General features: G+C 36.1%; 1 protein-coding gene across 7 annotated transcripts in view; it reads right to left on the bottom strand.

The window, feature by feature from the left end:
- pcdh15b (protocadherin-related 15b) overlaps window positions 1–24,901 on the bottom strand; it is a 314,610-nt gene that overhangs the window by 142,270 nt on the left and 147,439 nt on the right. For all 7 annotated transcript variants that reach the window (XM_088634838.1, XM_088634837.1, XM_088634840.1 and 4 more), the window contains 4 exons: window positions 9,589–9,749; window positions 8,984–9,139; window positions 3,440–3,559; window positions 3,105–3,215 (listed from right to left, as the gene is read on the bottom strand). In XM_088634838.1, the coding sequence (XP_088490964.1) occupies window positions 3,105–3,215; window positions 3,440–3,559; window positions 8,984–9,139; window positions 9,589–9,749 (548 nt within the window). The remainder of the gene's footprint in view (window positions 1–3,104; window positions 3,216–3,439; window positions 3,560–8,983; window positions 9,140–9,588; window positions 9,750–24,901) is intronic.

A 24,901-nucleotide genomic window follows, 5' to 3' on the forward strand; every position in this document is an offset into this window, starting at 1 on the left:
AATCTGACTATCAAAAAAAACAGGGTTCACTATTTACTCGCTCCCTCCTCTCTCTCACCTGCTGCGATTCGGACACAGAATGGTTAAAAATGGGAACAAGTCAGACAGGCAGAGGGAAGGGGGAGGGTGAAACTGTTACCTGTCCTGGATAAAGCGGTTAGAAAATAGGTGGATTTACACTTGAAAAAACGTTCCAATTTTGATGCGATATGGAAGATATTATTAATAATAAATGACCTTGGACGGTCTGTAAACTGAAGATTTATAGAGGAGACATGTTGTGTCTTTTCTTTCCAGCTTGGAATTAACTTTTAACTACTAGTATATTCCATTGCAGCCACTTTATGTAACGCAGCTCTGTACTTCTCACAAAGACTAATGTTATTTATAATAGACAGTTCTGGGGGATGGGAAGGAATTTTCAGTAGTATGCTCTGTTGTCATTGTTGCTGTTTAACATAAGGCAACCAGCAATCAAATGTCCTGTTTTTTTTTAACACCCGTTTTTCCATACTGTAGTTTTAAAACTTGAACAAAGACGTGCCACACGCAACCAGCACAATGTTGTATCGTTTCAAAGCCACTACAGTATAGCTTGTGGGAAATACATTTATTTATACCGCATCAAAGCTTAACTCGTTCAGAGCGCCCGACATTACAAACTCAAGAGTTAAAAGGAATTAATTTCAAGGGAGTAACCCTGATACAAATGGGAACAGCGCATCGGTCCTTGACTATGGTTAAACAGTACATACGATGTCTGGTGGAGTTTCAGTGTTCACTTTTCTGTAATCTGTACAGAACAGTGACATCTCATCAATATTTGGTATCAATAAACACGGGGGCTTCACAGACTTCCTTCTTTGAACTCAATTGCGCTCCAGTAAATAATGTACAGTGTATCACCTTCTGCTTCAAATCTAGCAGGATTTGCGTAATAAGCACATTGTTTAATGGGGATGACATTACCCACGTCTATATCACTGTATGAAACAGGTTTGAGTTGGAGTGTCTGTTAATAAAACAAGCGTCTTCGAATACATATACAGTAACTACTGCAGCAGTTCTTTATCCATTTCAGCTAAATGAGGGGAATTCAATCAGTCAGCATCTCGTGCCAATTGTAAAAATAACCTTTCTTCCCTCCTTTGTTTAACTCTCACTGTGTTAATCTCACTGTACGCCCCAGTGCTCACTCAATGTTCACACTCCCAGTAAAATAAAAAGCCCGTTTTCCGCATTATAACCTCGCACCAGGGGGGTAGGAAAAGTGACCACGGTCATTTTTTTCACTGACAGACAAAGTTGATTAAAACTCATTCAAAAGGGTGCGGTATGTTAACACAAACTCTGCTTAACAGAGCCGCTTCGAAGAGCAACGTGACTTTCTGCTCAATTAAATGAAACTACAGTACAGACAGATTTTAAATTCTTCAAGCAAAATTAGCTGTTTGTCAAAATCTGCTACTTTGCAAGCAGTACATGGCTTCTCAAAAAATACCTTTTGTCTTGACATCATGCAAACTCAACAAAGGTTTATTTTTTATAATTCAGAAATTTGAACGGTATGCCTCAGGGACTCATTATAGTATTGTAGCGAATACGGTTTGCCCAGGAAAATCAAAATAGCGCCCCCCCCTCCCCTCCCTCCCGCTGTTCCAAAGCCATATGGTTTCAAATAATGTGTGAAATATCTTTTCTTACTCCAGTTATTAATCCAGTCTATTTTTACTCATTCAGCTATGTAAAAAATATAGCCAAAAGGATCACTGCAAAGGTTAAATTCCAAGCTGAAAAGACAAGACTCAACGTGCCTTCTCTAACTCTTCAGTTTAGAGTTGACTATTTTTATATATTCGGCTATGTAAGAAACAAAATAATTCACTGATCACAATTTGAACCGCCTTGGTGTAGCTCGCTACATTACAGTGCTCATTACCATTACAAGAAAAATACAAGTTTTTTAAAAAAAATAAACGAATGTCAAAATGTTTTCAGAACGTCCACTTGTGATACTTTAGCTGCTTAGTTACACAATTCCATATTAATATAACTATCAAGTGATGTTAAATCACTACAGCATTTATAACTTTTTATGAAGTGCAGAATATAAGCTTAATAATGTTAGAACAAGCACGTTAAAACCAGAACCCATGTACAATAAGTTACCAAGTTAAAGACTTTGATGCATAAAATATTTATGCATAATTAAAATATTTATGATGAAGGTGGAAGGTTGTGTACTTTTGTCCAACTGAGCAATATACCAACTTTTTAATGTTTAATGATAAACATGCTGTAATACACAGTTTAAAATAATTAAAAGTATAAAGAGTATATGACTTAAATTCTTAACTGGAAAAAGATGACCGCAATTCAAAACTGGGCGTTTTCTGGCGACAGCTCAAATGCTGTGCATGAGACGTTAAGCTTTATTAGCTCCACCTGGCGGTTTTACAAGGAGCTTCCGTATACTATTATCATATTTCAATTAACATGCGGTATGATGCGGTATATTGTGCCAAGCCCACTGTGTTTTAATGCACCGTACCTCGCACATTTTGAATGGCTAGATCTGTAGGAATGCTGATATAAAGCCTTGTATTTCAGTTCTGCTTTTCCAGCGTCTTTGTTATCATTAATGGCGACAAGAATCAACATGTAATTGCATTTATTTCAACCCGAGATTTCAGGTAACTGCAGAATAAGTGAAAATGATTTGGTTTATTGCATAGGAAAATACAGTCAACAGGTATAGTACAGTCTGGTTACCAGAAATTTGTTTTTTTGACATGATTTTTTTTTCCTGCCTGAACAAATTTCAAACTGAACTGTCTTTAAATGATTCAAGAAAACTTCAGGATACAATTCACGACACAAATCAGCTTCCGATGGCCAAAACATGTTCACATGGATTTGATAAAGGACAAGAGCAACTGTAACAATAAAGGACCATAATTGAAGAACAAAAGCATGACATCAACACTTTGAATATGGGACATGCATGAGTAAGAAAGAATGACTCAAAATGTTTTTTTAATCGTACATTGTTTAGTATAAAAGGACGTGTCTCTTTTAAAATGGTGAGATGAAAAATTACTTACATTAGCTTGCACAATTACAAAGTAGCGTGTTTTTTCTTCATAATTCAGCCTCTCCCTCAGAGTAACAGAGCCAGATAAAGTGAGCGGGATGTCAAATGTTCTGTTCGAAGTCTGCAAACAAAATACAAAATACAGAACTGTCACATACTGTACTGCTGTGCTCTTCTTAATTCTTAGTACAGTTATAGTTAGTCCACATCCTAGGTTTTAGTCCTATTTGCAGAAAATGGCTCAGGTTTCAGCGACATTTTGAATATATAAAATAATATCTACAGTATATAAAATAATCTATATAATGCATAAAAATTGCCATAATCCACAAAAAAATCACCTACTGGATCATTTAGATTGTACCGAATTATATATTCAATTTGTCCATTAGGTCCATCATCAATGTCAGTGGCACCATTATTTCCAGAAAAGCCCGTAAATATGGTGGTGCCAACAGGTGTCAACTGCAAAACAAATCAGAAACATCAGATGCTTTTCAGACAAAAGTAATTTAGTATAATGTAAAATAAAAATAAATATTTGGAATTTTTGTTGTTTTTTTACTAGCAACATTGTTTGTTTAGGAAACCTTTTGATGTACAGTAGTTTTACTAAAGCATAATAAAACTCTACAAAGATGAAAAACCAAAATCCCCTTAGCTCTGAGTACACGATTCTTAGCGTCCCTTAGTTTGACATGCTGTATGTCCCCAGTACACTGATGTTCTGAAAGCAAAAGAAAATTCTTAACGTTTTTTTAAACTACTGATGGACATGACGGCAAAGCTCATTTTAGCTGTCACACTTTTCCCTCTGTGGTTTCCTTTCAGATGTGAAAATAGAAGGTAATAGCTCAGAGCTACAGTAGGTTAGGGCTGCATGCAGTATGAGGGAAATAACTCATATCTCAGTTCCTGAATGGGTTTACGGGTACCACTTTGAAGCCAGTTTTGACAGACTTTCTGGATACAGAAAGTATAAGAAATGTCAAGACAAAGAACTGTCTGTTTAGCCTATGACTGTTCATACCTTCAGGGTACAAGCCACAAACTTTGATTGGCTAAAGAAATCTTCAAGTTCCAGACATTTCGTACAGCTCTTCATCTTAGTTTAGGATATCTGTAGCTATGTCAATCAGATGCTCTTTAAAGTTAGAAAGTGAAGCTTCAAATAGTTAACATGTAAACTTCTAAACAGTTTGAGTCCCCAGGTTTTTTGCTCACATCAGTTATGCTCTGTCTAATAACTTTCATAATTCCTGGAAAGAAGTTTGGCACTAAATTGAAAAAAAAAACACCAAATTGAAAACAAAACACCAAAACAATCTGAAGTTTTCATCAGTATGCTAGCTGTAAAGGAACAAGCAGAGGCTAATTCTACACTGAAAAATGCAGATACACGATTCTGTGAGATCCTACATCTGAAGAATGCTCCACAGCTGAAATTCTGTGGATTTTATTTTTGAGTGTTGTATCATCTGCTTATAACCATGTATAGTATCTGGGATTCATCCAAACTTGTAATCTGTTATTTAAGTTTTTGGCAAGGTACTGTATACAGGCTTAACAATTTAGTGAACAATGATTACGTTTACTAACAGAAAGACAAAACATTGAGACACTGAGATTGTATGTATTCAAATAATACCTATTGTCTTTGGAAATTAATAAGTGAAATTCCAATTTACTTTCTATGATGCAAGTTAATTTGTGAATTATTCATGTCTGTCATAAAAACAGCTTTAAATTCAAATGATGATGTAACGGTGCAGATTGATTCAAGAGAACCTACAATTATGAATAATACAGTACATATATATTTCTTCAAAATCTGAAAACATCTCATCAAATCCTCTAGAAGACTGAAACAAACTAAGTCCAGAGGTAAAATACAGTATAAACATTTAAGTAACCATTTAAATTCTGAGTTAAACAAACAATGCATTACTTCTTATTCACACTACCGGGTTTGAAAAAAAAAACTGTTTATTGCTTATTATTTCATATGTAAGTGGCAAATGAACTAATAAGGGTAGATCTTAGCAAAAGTTATCATTGGTTATTAAAGAATTCTGAATATTGTTTAAAATAACTTAAACATTTTGTGATTTATCCAATTATTCATAAGGATGAATACCTTAGTCCCTAGATTTAAAAAACATTCATTTAACATTTCTAAATGTAATTTCAGCTTCGTAAAAAGCAGAAGAAAACTCATAATAGACCATATGCTTTCATTAAAGATGATTGTCACTAGTTAATTTAGCAATGCATTAAGTCCTGGTATTTTGCTGCCTGCTAAATATTCAATTTTAATAAAAACATTTTAAATAATCTTAAAATACTTTGATGAAAACAATGGGAAAAATTAAGCAGATGTATTTTTTCATGTATGCTAAAAATATCCTCCCCAACACCCACTGATATAGTAAAAAAATCAATTTAACATTGTAAGAAATAATGTAATTCTGCTGATTTCAACACACAAATCAAATAATCCTCATCAAGTACGCAGTAGTTCATATGTTGTACAACAAATGCAGGATGGAATCAAACCTAAGTAGATGATGCGTCTAAATTTAAGCAGTGATAGTGCATGTTTCGATTACACTTCTTGGTAAAGTGGTATGTAGGAAAAAAAACATAAATGTGCCAAAATAGTGATTGCAATACACAAGTTTGCTTATCAATGTCAGTTTGTCGAGACGGGCATCTTCACTATGATTAAAGCTTGCCTACTCATTTAATCAGCCTCACTTTGCTGTTCTGCAATCATGGGCACTTGCAGCTGGTGTTCGTCACAGGGGTTTGCAAAAACATATTTTATGACAAGAATTCCAAAATAAGTATTCCGTTACAAAAAAATAATTTGATGGTTAACAGGATTAAGGTTTTTTTTTTTACGGGATTAAATGCAGCCTTTATACAGTATTTACATCTTAAATAAATAAAATCAGCTTTTAACTCAAGAAAAATATTTCACTATTTTTCTTTCTCATTTATTACACAATGTCAGTGATTTGACTGCTGGCTTTAATAATCAGTAGAATGTGACCTGTACACTGTACAGCCTTCTTAGCACAATACGGTGTGCAATTTAAGCAAATTATACTATTGGACAACAGGTGCACCAAGATTAAAGATATTAATATTACATGCGGTGCGGTTACTGCATTGTTGCACATAAAGTAAAATCTTTGGTTCATAACCTGGTTATTAATGTATATCCTCATGTATCAGTAAACCACTGTGGGTTTAATTTGATTTTTTTGTGGAACAAAACCAAAAACAGTTCACTTGATCACTCATGTGCACCAAGTGACCAGAGATATATTCTAGAAATTCATGATTAGAAATGCATGGTTAACTCCCTTGCTGCCTTTCAGCAGTTTTTAAAAATATCAAAATATTGTGTCTTGAAGAAAAAACATTTTGAAAAAAATAGACACAGTACTACTTCAAAATGTGAAAGAGATTTCAATAATAGTCACGGGGTGCTGGTCTGAGTTTATAAAGACTACAACTACAGTAGTTTTAGATCAACAATAAAAACATTAAAAAACCTGATGAAAATACAGGATACACAATGAAGTTTAGATGCCTCTAAAGAAAAGCTCAATCTCTTAATTTGACTTTCCAGAATATGATGGTGATTTACTCTCAGTTCAGGGTTGATAAAATAATAACAGGTAGAATCAGAAAATTGTTGCCCTTGCCAAGACAGCATGCATTTGTAAGTTCAGGACTGTATTTGCATAATGTCCTATTAGTGAGGTTTATTGGAAAAATTGAACTTGGTGGGAATTTATTCAAAATCCTGGAAACAAAATTGGATTCATATCATCATAGTCACTCTGTGCATTCATCTTTAAACTGTGCCGTGAGTTGCATTCTTATGTTCACATATAAAGCTAGGTACCCCTGCATCTATAAGCTTTGTAGTGTTTGCACAAAACCCTAATTCTGCAGTAATGTTTTTTCTTGAATGAGACAAAAACCCTGAATCAGCTCTTTCAGTAAGACTGCACAACACCATATAACCACATATTGTATGTAAAAACTGCAGAAAATCAATGTCGGCTCTCCGACATCAAGTCCTTGATGGTATCAACTGTCATTTTCAACTGATTTCCCTTCAACTGGAGTTCTGCTCTTAGCTTCTGTCGGAAACAATGTCTTGGTCTTATGAACTATTACAAATAATCGCATGTCTGTAATGACATTTGCTCAAATAGTTGTAAAGGATTATGCATGTATGCATGATGTTACATCATGTTGTGTAGTGTTTATGAAAGAGTTATGAAGGCATTTTTAGCGGGTTCTAATGTAGCATTTAATAGAGATGCTTGAACTTCATAAATACTGTAGAACTATATTTTTGAAGGTTATCTGACACTTTAAATGAGAAGGAATATTGAGGACACTGATTGACTGAATTGTGAAGGAAACAATTTTGCGTCAATGTGTGTCACATTAAACTCTTCAAGAAAACAACACAAAGAATTTGGGGGCAAACAGCAGTTTAAAAACTTCTTCTAGAAAGCTACAGGGGCTTCCATGTTGCTCCTCAAGGCTGCTGCCTAATAAGAGAAAACTAGCCAGACAGCACCCTAGGGATCCAATTCCAATTAAGTAAAAGCCACAAAATCACTTTGTATCTATTTCATACCCAGTGTGCGAACTACTTCACTGCACATTCTATCCTATACCTAATTTTCCCTTTTTTCGGATCATATAGATGAAAAGTAGCTATGCAGAATGAAAAAATCGGCAAAGTGCCGAATTGATCATTATACCATATAAACTCACTAGGCAACAAGAGGAAGTTACTTTTGCCTTAAATTTTAGCGAATGTTTTTAATTATAAAAAAGTGAAAGCACAAACTTCATAAAGTCTCAAAATAATATTTGCTATCCTTCTCACTGAATTTTTAGATAAGCCATTTGAAATATCCTATGTTGATCTACGTGGGGTTGCTTTATAAACCCTTATCAGCAGCAGCTATGTGACATGAATTTATATGATTAAAAAAATCACTGCAGTGGCTTTTAAGTGAGGTGTTTTCAGGCTTCTGCTGTCTGTCCAACCTATATATGCAGCATTCGGTAGTTTAAACTTTCAAGTAAATAATCCAAATTGTGGCATTCATCTACTAATACATTCACATGTGACAAACTGTGACTAAATATGGATATATATGTCTTTGGAAGTGTCTTAACATTGGATCTTGACTGCACATTTAAATATTTCCTTATTTTTAATATTTTATGGAGCTGTCAGCACCTGTCAGCACCAATGGAATTCACAGGTTGTTATACTACAAATCAGCCTGGAGCCTTTCAATGGTTAATGATGCCATTGAAGACCCACAGAGTTTTACTGGAAGAAGACTCAGGTCTGCATGATGAAAGCATGAAACAGATGATTCCCAGGTTTTCCTTGATGGAACAATAGCCAAGGCTCTTAAAGTCTACTTCTGGCAACTGATTTATAATTCCCTTTTGTGCATCCCGTGTCTTTGTGTTAATTTGTGCAATAGCTGAAGGAACACAACTTTTATACCATAACAGAGTGACAAATTCAATTCTTTCCAATGTTTGCTTCCATCATTTTTGCTAGGTTTCAAAAGGATAAATAATATCCAATAGCACATTTTCATAACATCAAGTAAGATAAAAGGTGACATTATTTTAGTTAATGCATTTATTCAGGACATGTAGCAGACTGATTCAGTGAATTTATTACTAAATAAGTTATAGCAAGGTGCTATAAAGATAATACAACATACAGTATACAGAAGCCTTACAAATTCTATTTTTAATAGTTTTGCAGCAAGTGTTTGTTTAAATTCCTTATAAGTACCAGATGATTTAATACCAGTTACTAACCTCATTTACTGCCACATAGTAGCGTGGCTGCTGAAAGCGAGGAGCATTGTCATTGCGATCTCTTACCACAATCCGGACTTCATGCAATATTACAGTACCAACAAGCTCATTTGTACACTGCACCTGGACCACAATGGACTGGATGGAGGAGGGGGGCTGAAAGGAAAAACACAGAGAACTGTGACTTTAAATACTTTTGAGCAAGAAATACTCATCTGCTCACAGACAGTGCAATGAAGTTACATTCTTGACTCCATTCACTTGGCCATTGTCAGCAAGGTGGAAAATGATGCAACATACAGTAGGCTGGTATAGGAAAATGTGTAACTTTGACATGGTACTGTATATGAGCTACGGCACATTAATATTGTTAAATCGTTCATGGCTAATATTTTAATTCACAGCTAATTATATAAGTGGAGTCACTGGGAAATAGGTCATTTTAGGGATCTTTTAAAAATGATTTCCACAAATAGTCAGAGCAGGTCAGACAGACAGAGCAATATATTGGTCTGCTAAATGGAACAGAGTTTCTCGTATCGAGCAAGAAAAAAACAACAGAACTATCTGCAAGCAGTAAAGCCATAAACATGTTAAGCACTTACATCTCTGTCGAGAACACGGCCAGTGCTGTTAAGATAAAGCCTTTGTCGTACTGGATCCAAAATCACCCAGTGATCGTAGTTGTCCCGCAGGGATAAAGAGATAGTTCTTTGTGGACCTTCCACTCGTCCTTTGATTTGCATATTATCAATCAGGAGTGTCCCTAAAAATAAAGGGCATCATACATATGTAGTAGCATCTGGAAATAAAACATATCTTGCACAAAGATTAAAAAACAGTTGAGAACCTCTTGAAAAATTAGTGGGGTTCCACCACACAGGAATATGATATTCTGCCAAATCAGATAATCCCGGTTGGATTAGCTAAATAATGAAATAAATATGATGGACTAAAAGAGTGCAGTGCTTCGACTGATCCAAGATTTTATCTTACCATATTCATGAGCAACACCAACTTGAATAAAGTCCCATGCATTTCATCATGTACGGCACATTGTAATTCCATTTTATAAAAAGGGAAATTGAACATTTTCCAGGTTTTAGAATTGCAGAGGTTTTATTTTGCAAGCACATAAAATCAAAACTACTAAAGTAATGTTTACACAATCATGGTTTAAACGCTTTAAACAGGAATTTTTGCTTATAGTATTCATTCCAAATGCAGCTTTGTTATATACAGATTAATAATTAATAATCATGAGTTATAACCTGGTTACATACTGTACAGTATGAAAAACCTGGTGATATTCAAAATATATGGAGAAATGGCCACCCTTTTCTGGATTCAAAATCATTTTCTTTGTAAAATTCCAAATTAACAATACATTTTTATGTCTTTACTCTTGCCTATAAAACGCTTCAATAAAACCATGGCATGTTGTTCCTCCAGCGTGACCTTCACCATCCCCGTTTCAGGCTTTGCTGCTGGTAATTACTAGATCTTTGAGGGTGCCTACTAACTGGGACAGATGGGACCCCTGAGTTGACCCCTTTACATTGGTTAAATCACTTGCACACAGCCCAAGTTCAACGTATTTAATTGGTTGCCTCTGGGAAACTGTTGGATGGTGCACCTTTTTTCAAAACTGCTTCACTAAAGCTTGAACCAGGGGCACAAATGTATACACTTCTCTTTACTTCTTATTTAATCAGTCTTTCTAAAGTAAGGTTAGGTCTATAACTGAGAAATGGATACTTGCCAGACAAGGTGTATTTGAAAACAACCGGCCTGTTTCATGCAAGCTCCGCTGTGGAGGAAAGGAAGATACATCTCCAAGGAAATGTCTTCTGCATTACCCCATTTGCACTTCTTGTACCCTGTTATAATGTCGCTTGCACTAATTCCCATTGAGAGGTTAACTGAGGGCTTCTGAGCCATTCAGGGACTTGAGACAAACTCAGACTTCAGAAGGCTCTGTTACGTTGCTGATATAAAGCCCTTTTTCCAAGGCTGCTTTCCTACGAGTGCCAGTGAACAGTGCTTATGACAACAAACACAAATTTTCATTTCAGACTCTAACGTAATGGGTATTGAGGTTGCTGTGCATGTAAAAGAGATCCACAGTTTCTGTTTTGTTAGACTAAAAGGTTGATCAATAAATCAATTTCTTTTGGAATGATAGCTTGAGAAATTCTGTATAACTATTCAGAAGAACAACTTTAGAATTTTAGACTGGGATGGCATTTAAAACAATGCCAGGCCAAGCAACCTGGTCTATAGTATAGGCAGTGTGCAAAACATACCGCAGAAAATAGATTCCATCCTTAGTAAAGCACTTATAGGCTACTATTTTGGGTTAAGACTAAAAACACACTTCATACAAGATTAATTTGCATTCCTGTTAAAGACTCTTTCCCTCAGAGGCAAGATGACATAAATCTTTCTCTCCCTGTGAGTGCTAATATCCCTGTGCTATACAGCTTCTTTGTCTTATTTTTTTAATTACCAATCCCCAGCCCCAGTTAGATGGAAGTGTAAATAGTTTCTTCTCCATCTCGTTTTTCATGCTGGTGTAATTCAGTGGGCCGACAATTGTTTTGGAGGAAATACATGGTTTCTAAGCTTTCTGATGGTCTAACAAATACAAGACTTTATGAAAAATGAGTTACATGTTCCTGAATCATAATACACAAACTATACTAAACAGTATTCCTCAAATACTGAATAAAACATATTAATAAAGATGAACCATACAAAAATAAAAATACCTAGTCTAAGGATTTGTCTTAAAGCATCTGAGAGTTACCTTCATATGACATGGCATTTCTCAAGAAATGCATCTCAAAACCTCTCATTTCTTGCAAACTGTGCTTTATGAAGCCAATACTTTGTATTGTAATGTACTATAAAATACAATGTATTACAAAGATAATACATTAAGTGTGTGAATTTTTAAAGCAAATACTGAATTTATAAGTTAAAGGATAAAAATAAACACCAAATGCTCCCCACTTCATTCACTCCCAGCCATTAAATTTGCAATGACTCAGAGTGAAAAATACAAAGTAACATACAGATGCAGCCATTCAAAGTGCGCGGTACAGACACCGCAGTACAGATACCGCAGGTATGATGACACGCGATACCGCGGTGCGTGATTGGTTGACCGACAGGGGCACTCGTGGTCCGTTGGTCTGTCGTAGAAAGACTTACTGTAAACGTCTTTACTGTGCCCGTTGTAGATATTGAATTTTACCACTGAAGGGAAATCTTAGTAGCTGAGCATAAAAAGAATAGGAGCATACTGTAACGCGTGTGAAGGCCATAAACGATATTAATTTTGGAACGTAAACATACAGTATATGGCTGGTCTTGGTACTTTAAAGAAAAAAATACACACCAGTATTCCATTTCTCCCTAAACATTGTAAGCTTCGAAGTCTTTAACTAACGTGATACCGGAGTCAACAAGCATACTTTTAGAATTTGATTAAAAGGGAATATAATATGGAATCGCGTATCTAAAGAATTTAATAACGGTATGATTATATCCGTGTACTGCGGCAGGACTGTGTAGGGCTGTTTCGCCTACCTGATCATGCGAGCTGTCTTGTAGCCTACTGGTCTAGGTGCGTGACTACCAACTGGCAGGTTGTGTGTTCGAATCCAGCTGGTGCTGGACTTTTCATTTTTATTTATTTATTTTTTAATCGCGTAACATAAACATATTACCGTATGCAAACTGTACTGTATACAGTATGTATATGTATATTTAATGTCTTAACTGTGCCCGTTTAATTGAATTAAAAAAAAATTATTTAACACGAACATTAAGCTGTTTACATCTTCCGCCTGAGAACAGTCACCCGTTGCTACCCAACGCAGAATGGTGATTGGCTGACACTATCTGACACCCCTCTGATTGGAGAAAAAAGACGTGCTGGTGTGCTATACACACTACCAGGAAGAGGATTTCTTTCTATTCAAAACGTGTATTTTAAAAGTTTAAGAAGTAAAAACCTTACAGCGTACACAGATTTCTAAACTGATCAGGATCGTTATCTTTGTCTTATGCATAATAATGTTCACCGCTCTGTCCAGCAAATTAATAATAAACTTTATTTTATATAGCGTTTTAAACGAATAAGTAATTAGATTGCTCATAAACCTAATCACTTGCTTTTTCTTTTTATTTAGGCTCAGATTTCAACTATAGATCGTATTATTAATAACCATAATAACAACCAACCAAAAAAAACAACCATATAAACATAATGGTGGTGCTGGACCTTCCAGTTTTATTTATTTATTTTTTAATCGCGTAACATAAACATATTACCGTATGCAAACTGTACTGTATATACAATATGTATATGTATATTTAATGTCTTAACTGTGCCCGTTTAAGTATTGAATATTCATATCTAATTTTACCACTGAAGGGAAATCTTAACATAAACATACAGTATATGGCTGGTCTCGGTACTTTAAAGAAAAAAATACACACCGGTATTCCATTTCTCCCTAAACATTGTAAGCTTCGAAGTCTTTAACTAACGTGATACCGGAGTCAACAAGCATACTTTTAGAATTTGATTAAAAGGTTTTAAAAAATGTTTAGGGAGAAATGGAATACCGGTGTGTATTTTTCCTTGTGATATTTTAAGCTCTAGTTGAATGATAGGTGTCGCATTTTAAATCATTTTCGTAGCTAGAAATTATGAAACGCCCTGTTAAAAGCAAGGAAGTTTTTATGCCCCGTTGAAGTAAAACAAAATGCCTGACAAAGTATGGCTTGGACAGATTCCAAGTGCTTGTACAAATGTGCTAAAGAAATTATACTTTGAGTATACAGCTTGTCCAAAGTCATCCATTATTAATACTATTAGTAATATCTTCAGTAAAGGCTTTGATGCATAAATATTTCTGATAAAGGTAGGTTGTGTACTTTTGTCCAACTGAGCAATCTTGCTTTCATAAAATATACCAACATTTTAATGACTGATGATTAACATGCTGTAATACACAGTTCAAAATTAAAGGCTCAAATGCTGTACATGAGAGGTTAAGCTCCCCCTGGCGGTTTTACAAGGCGACGCCGGATAGTTAGTCATGTGACACACGTGAAATCCGTGATACCGCGTGATACTGTGACACGCCCACCGGGGTATGCCGCGAAATACCTCACCCATTTTGAATGGCTGCATCTGTATAGTTGCTATATGTCAAATACCCTTAAATGCAAACCTTCTAGTGTATAGTTGGAAAATCATTTATTCTGAAGACAGTAATTTTCTCCCATACCAGTAGCAAAAACACTTACAGTATGTCATGTGCCCTTTCTGTTTTGCAAGTTGTTGTCCTTACATGCAGGTGAAAGAAATAGAAATAATGCTAATATTCTCAGCAACACTTTGAGTTCCCTTTCTCGCTTACCAAAGTTAAAATGACAAAATTTTAACTATGTGTCAGAAACTATTATTTGCCTGTTTTCTTTTGCTGTTGAGGTTTATGTCTAAGAACTATTGACTGCCTACAATTGTTAAATCATCAATATCTAGCAGAAGAAATTAATTCAGAAATTAATTCAGGATTACAGAAATTCTGGCTATACATATGTTAAATGTTTAGTACATATCGAATCAGCGGATTCTGTCTTCATCCCCATCATCATTAGTCTCTGTTGGCATACTGCCCATTGATTTGATAGATAATACTTTTCCATTTTGTTCTATCCAGTGCCAGCTGACTAAACCTGTATAGATCCTTCTGACATTGGTTTTCTCTATCACCCACCCACGTCCTTGTCCCTTTTGTTCTTCCCTGCCATGATGCCAAACACTGCTGTCTTTTTCAGCCTGTCATCATTCATTCTGCAGTTGTGTCCAAGCAGTTTCAAAGGTCTTTCCACTAAAGTCAGTCACAATGATCTTTTCACTCCCTTTGTCTTTCTCGCTGCATTGTTCATTGTTTTCTGTTGCCATCTTATGCTTTATAACACTTCATTTAGAAATCCATCAGTATTTGCATGTCTCTATTCCTATACAATATGTCCACATCTACACATCATACTGTGTAATAGCTCAATGAGGAAACAAACATTCTTATTATCTGTAACTTATAATGTTCCGGCAAGGATGTATCTAATCATAAGCACAGTAGAAAGGTTACAAACAAGAGGAGTCCGTTTGGCCCATCTTGCCCATTTGGTATTTAGTAGCTAATTGATCCAAAGATCTCATCCAGCTTTTTCTTGATCTCCTTCAACAACAAGGCTGAGTTTATGAAAGTTTAGGTAAAGATGTGTTAAATGCACATACTGTAGACTGTACATTTCCGTTTGCATCCACTGGTAAGTCTGAAGAAATCCACTGTGCTGACTTTGTCACTGCCTTTGTAGATTTTGAATACTTGTATCAGGTCCCAAAGACTGTGTTTATGTAAAGACCTTGGATATTATTAATCAATATCTTGGAAATTGGCTTTTTCATATTTAGCTGAAATGGTTCCCTTATCAAGATGACCCTATCCATAAGTCATCAAAGGCTTACTCATTCTTTGAACTCTGGAATAATATTCTGCTCACTTGAAGAAATCAGAATGATTGTAAATTAATTACATCATTTCCAATGTCAAACCTTTGGAATTCTATTTAATCACTATAGGTGCAGTTTAGAGTCATAAGTACTACAGGAGATTTGCACATAAACAGAATTTTACAAAGTGGGTATCCTGCTCTTATCCTTGCCTAGAGTATGTATTGTAAAATTGCTTGGAGGACCTCCTTTCTGACACTTCTATCACAGGTGTGCTACCAGCTTGCCAAGCACTGCAATCACATGCACCAGCTGGGATGGGACACACCTGACGCTACACAATGCAAGTTAAATGTGCAGTTACAGCTGCTTTAAGGTAAGAGGAATTTTACTGTTCACTGTACTGCAAAAACACGGGCCAAAAATATTTTAATTACCCCTCAATGTGACACCAAGAACCATCTGGCTATATATATACTGTACAACCAAAGCAGAAAAAAAAATCTGATGAATAACAAATACCTCAATACCGTATAATCATTTTTTCATCACAAATGCTGGATTAGGAATTCCAAACTTGGACAGTTCCATTGGAATCAAATGCATCTGGAATGTAGTTATAAAATCTAAAGAATCTGTTTCACGTAATGTGTGGTATCAAAACAGTGTCCAACCATACAGTAGGTAAGAAGTAAGAAGAAAACCATGTCTGAACAATATATACAGCATATATAAACAATTATTTGAAAGTTAAAATAGTTTAAGGCTATAAAGCAAAATGTATTAAATAATAAAAATATTTATTAAAACATACGATTTTTTTAGTATTTTACTCCATCTGCAGATTATACAGTACAATTAATGAACTGATAAATTAAAGTACCAGTAACAAATATTTAGCTTGTTGTTAAATGAAACAATAGTGTCATTATAGTGGGTTTCTAACAGAAAAGCACAAAATGCAGAAATTAAATGGAAGAAGGGTGCTCCGTATCGCAGTTACACCTGCTGTAGATACAGTTCTGCACACTTACCTTCACTCTGACTATGTGAAGCTACTGTATGTAAATAGGAATGAATGAGACTTCTGAGCAACTAAGCCATCTAAGTTATCCATCTGCTTCAAACAGGATTTAATTTCAGCTTTTACAGTTCACAGAAACAGATTTCTTCATCCTAAGTAAGATTTGTAAGCAACATGAAGATAATCCCCTCCACACCCATGCTACTCTCTCACAAGGATAAAGAAAGGCAACAGAAGATGCACTTGTGTGCCTAGAAGGAGCTACTGAAGTTTCTCTCCAATACTATCCTAGTGCCAATGTTTTGACAAAGATACAGATGCCATTAACACTTTACACTGGTTGATTGATTTTTAGTCATTTGACAATCATAAGCATTCAAAACCTTGTGTGTAAAGTTAGCAGTACACATGTTTGTTTTACCTAAAATATTAAGTTCTGATATCCCAGCATCCAGATAATTCTTAGATCCATTTTAAAATATTTTTTATGTAAAGAACAGGCATATTTTAGCTTCAAAATGTTGTGTCTCAGAACACAATGAAAAGGGTATTATCCTAAGAGGATGCATCATGCATAAAAACTTTTCATTGTGAATTCTGTGGAAAGTCTGACTGTGCAAATAAACTTTTTCAGAGAGTTGCGATGTACCAGTAATATTCTGTACTGAAAGTATCATATTAATGTTCTGTCAGACAGAGTCCCTGTATGACATCCACAGTGGAGGACTGGATTGATTGCCCATGATGCCGGATCTGAATTCAAGTTTTTTTTTATCTGGGGAGACACCTAGAAGATTAAAGTAGATTATGTGTGATTTCAACAAATACTCTTTCAATAATCTTTTTTACCAACAGGTCAGTGGAGTTGCCATGGGCACCAGAATGGGACCCAGCTATGCCACTGGAGGCGGAGCGGTGGCTCTGTGGCTAAGGATCTGTGCCTGTGACTGGAAGGTTGCCGGTTTAAATCCCACAGCCGGCAGAGGAATCCTACTCCGTTGGGCCCCTGAGCAAGGCCCTTAACCCCAACTGCTCCAGGCTGACATGGCTGACCCTGCTCTCTGACCCCAAGCTTCTCTCCCTGTCTATGTGTCTGTGTCTCATGGAGAGCAAGCTGGGGTATGCGAAAAGACAAATTCCTAATGCAAGAAATTGTATAGGGCTAATAAAGCAACATTATCATTATCAACATTTTTGTCGGCTGGGTAGAAGAACGCTTCTTCGCTTCCTACACTGGCTATGTCCCTGACCTCTACAAACGATATAGTGATGACTGCGTCGGTGCCGCCACATGCTCCAATGATCAGCTTGAGTTCTTCCTGCACCATTTCACCAACTTCCACCCGTCCCTCAAATATACGGTTAACATATCTTCCACTACTCTTCCGTTTCTAGACATCAACTTCTCCATCAACTACCCCCGACTGTCCACTTCAGTTTATTTCAAACCCACGGATTCACACAGCTACCTCCTGTACAGCTCATTTCACCCCAACCACACTAAAAACTCTCTTCCTTTTTCACAGTTCCTTAGGCTACGACGATTATGCAGCGACGACATCGACTTCGAGAACCAAGCCCTCGAAATGTACTCCTTTTTCATCAACAGAGGATACCCCAGCAGTGTGATTGACAGGGCCCTTGCCCGAGCCAAAAACACCCCCCGGACCATCAACCCGATCAGGAACTCCCGCCGTAAAAACCACATTCCTTTGGTGCTTCCTTACCACCCTATCACACTTCCTATCCCCAGGACCATTAACCACAACTTTTCCATCCTACAGGATGATCCCTCCATTGGGGCCCTCTTTTCTGATCGCCCTATCATCTCATATCGCCGACCACCTAATCTGCATAACCTCCTTGTTCACAGCTCCCTTGACCACCCTCAACAACCATCCACACCAGGCACTTTCCCTTGCAACAGAGCTCGCTGTATCACCTGCAAGTACACATCCACCACCACACTCATTCAAGGCCCCTCAGGACAATTCCGGATCACCCAGGCAGCATCTTGTACCTCCAGCAACCTTATTTACTGTATCTCTTGCAGTAAATGCCCAGCCATCTACATTGGAGAAACAGGAAAGAGACTCGGAGACTGCTTCAGAGAACACGTCAGGGCTGTGAAGATTAAAGATCTCTCCAAACCCATTGTTTCTCATTTAACCTCTGACGGCCACGACCACTCTAATCTCTCCGTCTGTGTTCTCAAAGATGGTTTTCCGAACTCATACATCAGAAAGAACACCAAAACCAAAATTATTCTGCAGCTAGGATCACACATTCTCCCTTCTCTTAACGACAGACTACTGTTATTTTAAATTTTCTCCATTCATTGGAAGTTTCATTTCACACCTCTCTGCACCCATTCTGACTTCACACCTCTTGATTGGCCTCTCTTTCTGTCCCCTGCTCCCGCCTCTCACTCCTCCTCCCTCCCAACCTTTGTTCTCCCGCTACTTTACCTTTGCCTACTGCCCTGTCTCTCACACCCGAAGAAGGCTCCACGGCTGAAACATTGTGTTCTCTTTCTTCTTTTTTTCAGCATGGAATAAACCTATTACTTGTTCCTTTGCAGCCTACGCATGCTGACGCAGCTACCCACCTGACATATAAAGCTATTATTATCATTTGTAATTGCTCTCAATTGTAATTAAAATAGAGATACATCAGCATCAAAACAATCTCACTTTGTGAACACTTTGCTGCAACATTACCTATTACTGCTTTAATCTAAGAGAATACACATGATGTATAGCTGCCTTAGACTGCTGATTTCATAATACAAAGAAACTTTGCTGGTTTGAAGGCACCCTGTTAACTTACTTGAACAATACGAAACGCTAAACAAAATAATAATGAATTAAATGGGAGGATCCTTTAACTATCAGGGATACAGAGCAATTAACTTGCAAGTTCTTTCTGTACATGATTCATTGTAGTATAGAATAAAGGCTCTTTCATGTCAACAAATGAAAACATCTGAACATACAGTATCTTGAAGTTAATGGACTTTGTTTAGGAGGTGTTAATCTGACAAATATTTCAAAGCCCGCAACTTTTTTTCTAAAATATTGGCCAAAATGCATGAACTTTAATAACAAACTATGTCTGCCTATAGAAATGATAAAACATCTTCATAACAATGTCATAAAAACTGTGATACACCTCGTTCTAGTGGATATAAATATAATTTTTTTTATTGAAAAGGTGTCTTTTATTAAAATGCTAGATCAGGGGGAAATGAGTCAAACAGTCTATTATAAAAATGGGTACAAAATGTTGGCTTAAATGTTTGAATTATGCAGTCAGAATGGGCAGAATGTTAATTGGTGTAATTTAATTTGGTCTAAAATCAACTGGATGTTAGAGCAGGTACATCCTAATGATGCATAACACACATTTAAATGATTCAGTGGTGGAAGCATCAGCTTCAGTCATTGGTATTCAAGAACAGAATCATCACTTTCTTGACAGCAAGTGAAGCATGTACTTTGAATTACTTAAACAGTATTTTGTTTAAAAAAACATGATTTCTCTGAAACAAAGTACATGTTGTAAAGGTTAAAAGAATACAAAGCAGAACTATTAGGTGGGTATTAATGTATAATGATCCATAATGTAAGATGAAATAATAACAACATTTATGAACTTATGTTCCTGGCATATTTGTCCTTAAAGCTGAACATTCATGTGGGATATTAAAAACCTGTACTGTGTTTTCAAGTTTCAGCTCCATACCTCTTACCTCATTAAATCTTGTGTTATTGCTCCCTTTAGTAGAAGCTTTAAGTATCAGATTCCTGTGAAGGTCTCATGGAGGTCAACACTGTCACCTTATAAGAGTTGCCCAAGACCAGTAGGTGTCAGTCCTTTTTATAATTAATTTGAAATCACTCTTGGACACGATACTAATCTCTAGGACTTGATGTACCATCACATGTTTAATGAAGGATAAAACTCATAAAAAGGTAACTTTTATACAGCATTAAGCAAGTAATCGATGCTTTTGTATACGTTAAAAGGCACAAGCTATGCTTCCAATATACACTGGGATCCCTCACTATTATATTATTTTCTCAAGTTAGAAAATTGTCTCATTAGACATTTTAAAGTTCAACAGCATGATCTTTCATTGACCCAGAATCAAGCACACATTGAGAAATGTTAATATTCTCTTGAGTCTCTCACCAGATAAATAACAGCATAGTCCTACTGTACAGCTGAAGAAGGAATGTCAGATCAATAGTAATATTCAATTTAGAATTTATATGCCCTCCAACACAAACAAATGGGGTAATAATGTGTTTTGTTCTATTTCTGAATAAAAATTAAATGTATTAAACAAGTTATCACATTCTCAATGAGATACTGTGTGAAGTAAGAGGACATTTTCAGTGTAGTGTAGTGTAGTTTTTTTACCTATAGGATTTATATTACAGTTAATTTTATTTCTAGGACTTGTCTTCAATTTCGAAACACTGGAAACTTAATTTGAAAGTATGGTGAGACCTCACTTTACAGAAATGTTTTTGCTTGTGTCATCTCAAAGCTTAGTAATTCCCTGTGAGCAAGGGAGTAGCAACACAGTAGTGCAACCTGCCAGGGAAGCAGAATCATGAATTTCAAGCAAGAGTGGGAATGAGTGATGTGACTTGAAGCTCATGACTACATGGATTAAAGTTTGATTTCAGGGTTGCTGGGAGAAAGCAGAGGGAGTTGGAGTACAGATTATTATATGTAACAGAAGACACTTGTACTATTGAAAATGTTTATAAGAGTGCTAGCTCTGTTTTCATAGGCCAAGACAAAAAAAAGAGATTCTATGATACATTCCTGGACTTCAGTCATATTTGTTGAGATCAAGGACTCTGCTAGGTCTGCTTTGTTTCTTTCTATGTATTTCAATAACAAACCTAACAAAGCCCTAAAACCACTTTTTCAATTTTGCACTCACTACAAAACTTTTGACCCCTAGTGTATTTTTCTTCTACAAGGACTTTGCTGTCCTACAGTATGTTTATAGAACTGAGCAAGCAAAATGTTAAGCATTATCTTTTGGATCTCTAAAGAGTTTTAAAGTTACAAACAGAACATGCAAAACCCTACACATTTCATTACTGCTGAGGTAAGATAAATGGAATCTGTAGGTGCTTGTGCTATAAACTAAAGGCTTACATAAGAGCTGTCCTCAAAACAAGAAGACAATCAGATTACATTTTAACCTGATTACCACCTACTCTTTATAATCATCTGTGCAAACAGGCACAGTGGGATTTATTTTATGTTATCTTTGCAAAATGAAGTTGCTCCCATTGAAAGTTTTTAATTTCTCTATGTTAAATTTGTTGATCTGTAATAGGGACAGCCTATTGAAAAATACAGCATGTGGTATGCTAAAATAAAATGAGAATTGTAAAACACTTTAACAATTGTTTCATGATTATGGATCTCAACAGAACTTACTTAGAAGCTAATAATAATAATAATAATAATAATAATAATAATAATAATTGCTTACACTTATATAGCACTTTTCTGGACACTCCACTCAAAGCGCTTTACAGGTAAAGGGGACTCCCCTCCACCACCACCAATGTGCAGCATTCACCTGGATGATGTGACGGCAGCCATAGTGCATAAGTACGGTCACCACACATCAGCTATTAGTGGGGAGGAAAATAAAGTAATGTAGCAAATTCATAGAGGGGGATTATTAGGAGGCCATGTTTGGTAAAGGCCAATGGGAAATTTGGCCAGGACACCAGGGTAACACCCCTACTCTTTTCAAGAAATGCCATGGGACTCCCCCACAAAGAGTCAAGACCTCGGTTTTACGTCTCATCCGAAGGACAGCGGCTTTTTACAGTATAGTGTCCCCATCACTATACTGGGGCATTAGGAACCAGATAGACCACAGGGTGAGCGCCCCCTGCTGGCCCCACTAACACCTTAGTTTTTCCCACGAGGTCTCTAATCCAGGTACTGACCAGGTTCACACCTGTGTAGCTTCAGTGGGTTGCCAGTTGGGAGTTGCAGGGTGATATGGCTGCTTATTTTACCTTTTTGTGCATCTAAAATTTGTAAACTCATATCATATACAGTATAAAGTGCCTTGCAAAGTATTCACCCCCATGATATCACATTTTGTTGAATTGCAAACTATTGCAATTATATACCTGATTGAAAGTGACAGGTGTATTTATTATGAAATCATGTGAACTACTCTTTTTGCACAAAGAGGCCATTCAATAATTACGTGACTTGCCAAAGTAATTTTGTGCACCTGAACTATTTTACCTATGCCATGACAAAGGGGGTGAATACTTCTGCAATCAATATGTTTTAGTTTTCAATTTTTCTATGCAGGTTTTGCTGTCATTTAACATCTTTCACTCATAAAAGTATTAATTTTGAGCATTAAAATGTATGCGTATGTACAGTGTGCAGGAATGAAAAGAAAAGGTTTCTGTCATGTCCTTAGTAAAGATAATACATTTCTCTTTCCATATGATAATATCCTTTGGAAATCCTTATACTGTAGTGTATGTCATGGCACCTTTACACTTGTGTATTTATTAAAAAAGGAAGCTATTCCCATTATTACAGAAGAAGCAGCAGATTAAATCATGCTAGAGAAGGACAGAAATGAGTGGACTTTAAACATGCAAATGTATTTTTTATTAAATTACATGATGCTTTCAGATATTCAAGAACTCTTTACTAACTTAATAATACAGTACATTCTGTTCAATTCTTCCTGTTAACAGATTTACTATGGAAATATAAACATCTGTTTTAGTGCTTGATTATGAAATGTTATTTAATGCAAGTGTGTGCTGAAACAAACTGGTGAAACAATAAAGGAAGTACTTCATGGTTTGCAGGCAATAAAAATCCTAAAAGAAATGATGTCTTAAAGAAGGAAACCAAAGAGAAATATTAATCACAGAAAAAGGCTAAAGAACAAAATGCCAATATACAGTATATCAATTAATTAGACATGTTGGATAGGAGAACTGACACTGCTTTCTTATTGACAAAATAAAAGAAAAAACAGAGAAACAGGAGTGTGCAAATTATAGAAAAAGAATAAAGCCCTTCCAGAGTCTGCCTGCTTCCACATCAGATATGGATATACCACAGTGCTGGTTCTCTGACATACCACACTCTCCACCATAATCAAAACTAATACTTTCTAAGCATCCTTTACTTAATAAAGACATTTCACTCAGCATGGTCTGTTCAGATGCTTGTGAGCATTCATCAGCAAGATCCTGAAACTGAAGCAATGCACAATAGAGATACTTGTCAGGTGGATTATTAAATAAATGACTGCTTCTGACAGACCTTCAGAACCCGTTTTCTGTAAAACTATTTCTGTAAAATATTTCTCTGTACTTTTCATTTAAAAAAAAGATTAGAAAATTGTTGGCTGTCAGCACAGTAATGTACATCTGTCCTACTGAAAACAACAGTCGTGATCTGAATATGATTTGCAAGAACACCCTTTAAATTATGTAAGAATTACAGAAGAATTACATTTTTATTCAGCTCAAAAAAATTCCTGTGTTGTAGTAGTGTTGGTGGTAACACACTACACTACTACTTATAATAAAAATAATAAAGGTTGAGAAAAACTTTCCACATTGAAACAAAATGTTTTTTTTAATCAAGACCTATCACTCTAATCCCTGTGAAATCACCTTAGGCTGTAAACCCCCATTAATCCAAAAGAAATTAGTAAATTGCTGGTATGAAACAGTACAGTATACTGTATAACAGTTGGGCTGTGGGCCTGCGTGATGGGATTCACACTCATTAGTACAAATGTGCTCTGCAAGCAGGTAAAACAGGCACATTCATAAACAGCATACAGGACCAGGTCTCTGCGATCACCCAATTAACCCTTTTAATCCTGAGGAATAGCAGGGACAAGAGAATAATCAATTGCTTTTATCCCACATTCTTTAATTATATTTTTCAGCCCTATAATTATTAGTACTGTAGGTACACACAAAGCTCCTTTTCAAATCTATGATGGGAAATGACAGCTGCAAGGTCTGTCTTGACACTCAGATAACCATTTCAAGAGCCTCAAATTAATTGATTGACTCAATCAGCTGCTATAACCTCTATTTGCAGTGCTGGCCGATTGACCTTTTAATGCTTCATCACTTTCCTTAAAAATGCTGAGGTAAGGACAGGCACTGTGTATACAACATAAGAAACATGGGGTCTAGCTATATACAGTACTGTATGTGCAGAAACTAAACAAAGAAAATCAGACCTGATATCAGCTTGAACCTTCTGAAGAGCTGTCAAACCGAGGCCTTCACTATTATGTAATTAT

The sequence above is a fragment of the Lepisosteus platostomus genome, chromosome 6 (assembly GCF_059453375.1).
Source record: "Lepisosteus platostomus isolate fLepPlt1 chromosome 6, fLepPlt1.hap1, whole genome shotgun sequence".
Taxonomy (NCBI): Eukaryota; Metazoa; Chordata; class Actinopteri; order Semionotiformes; family Lepisosteidae; genus Lepisosteus; species Lepisosteus platostomus.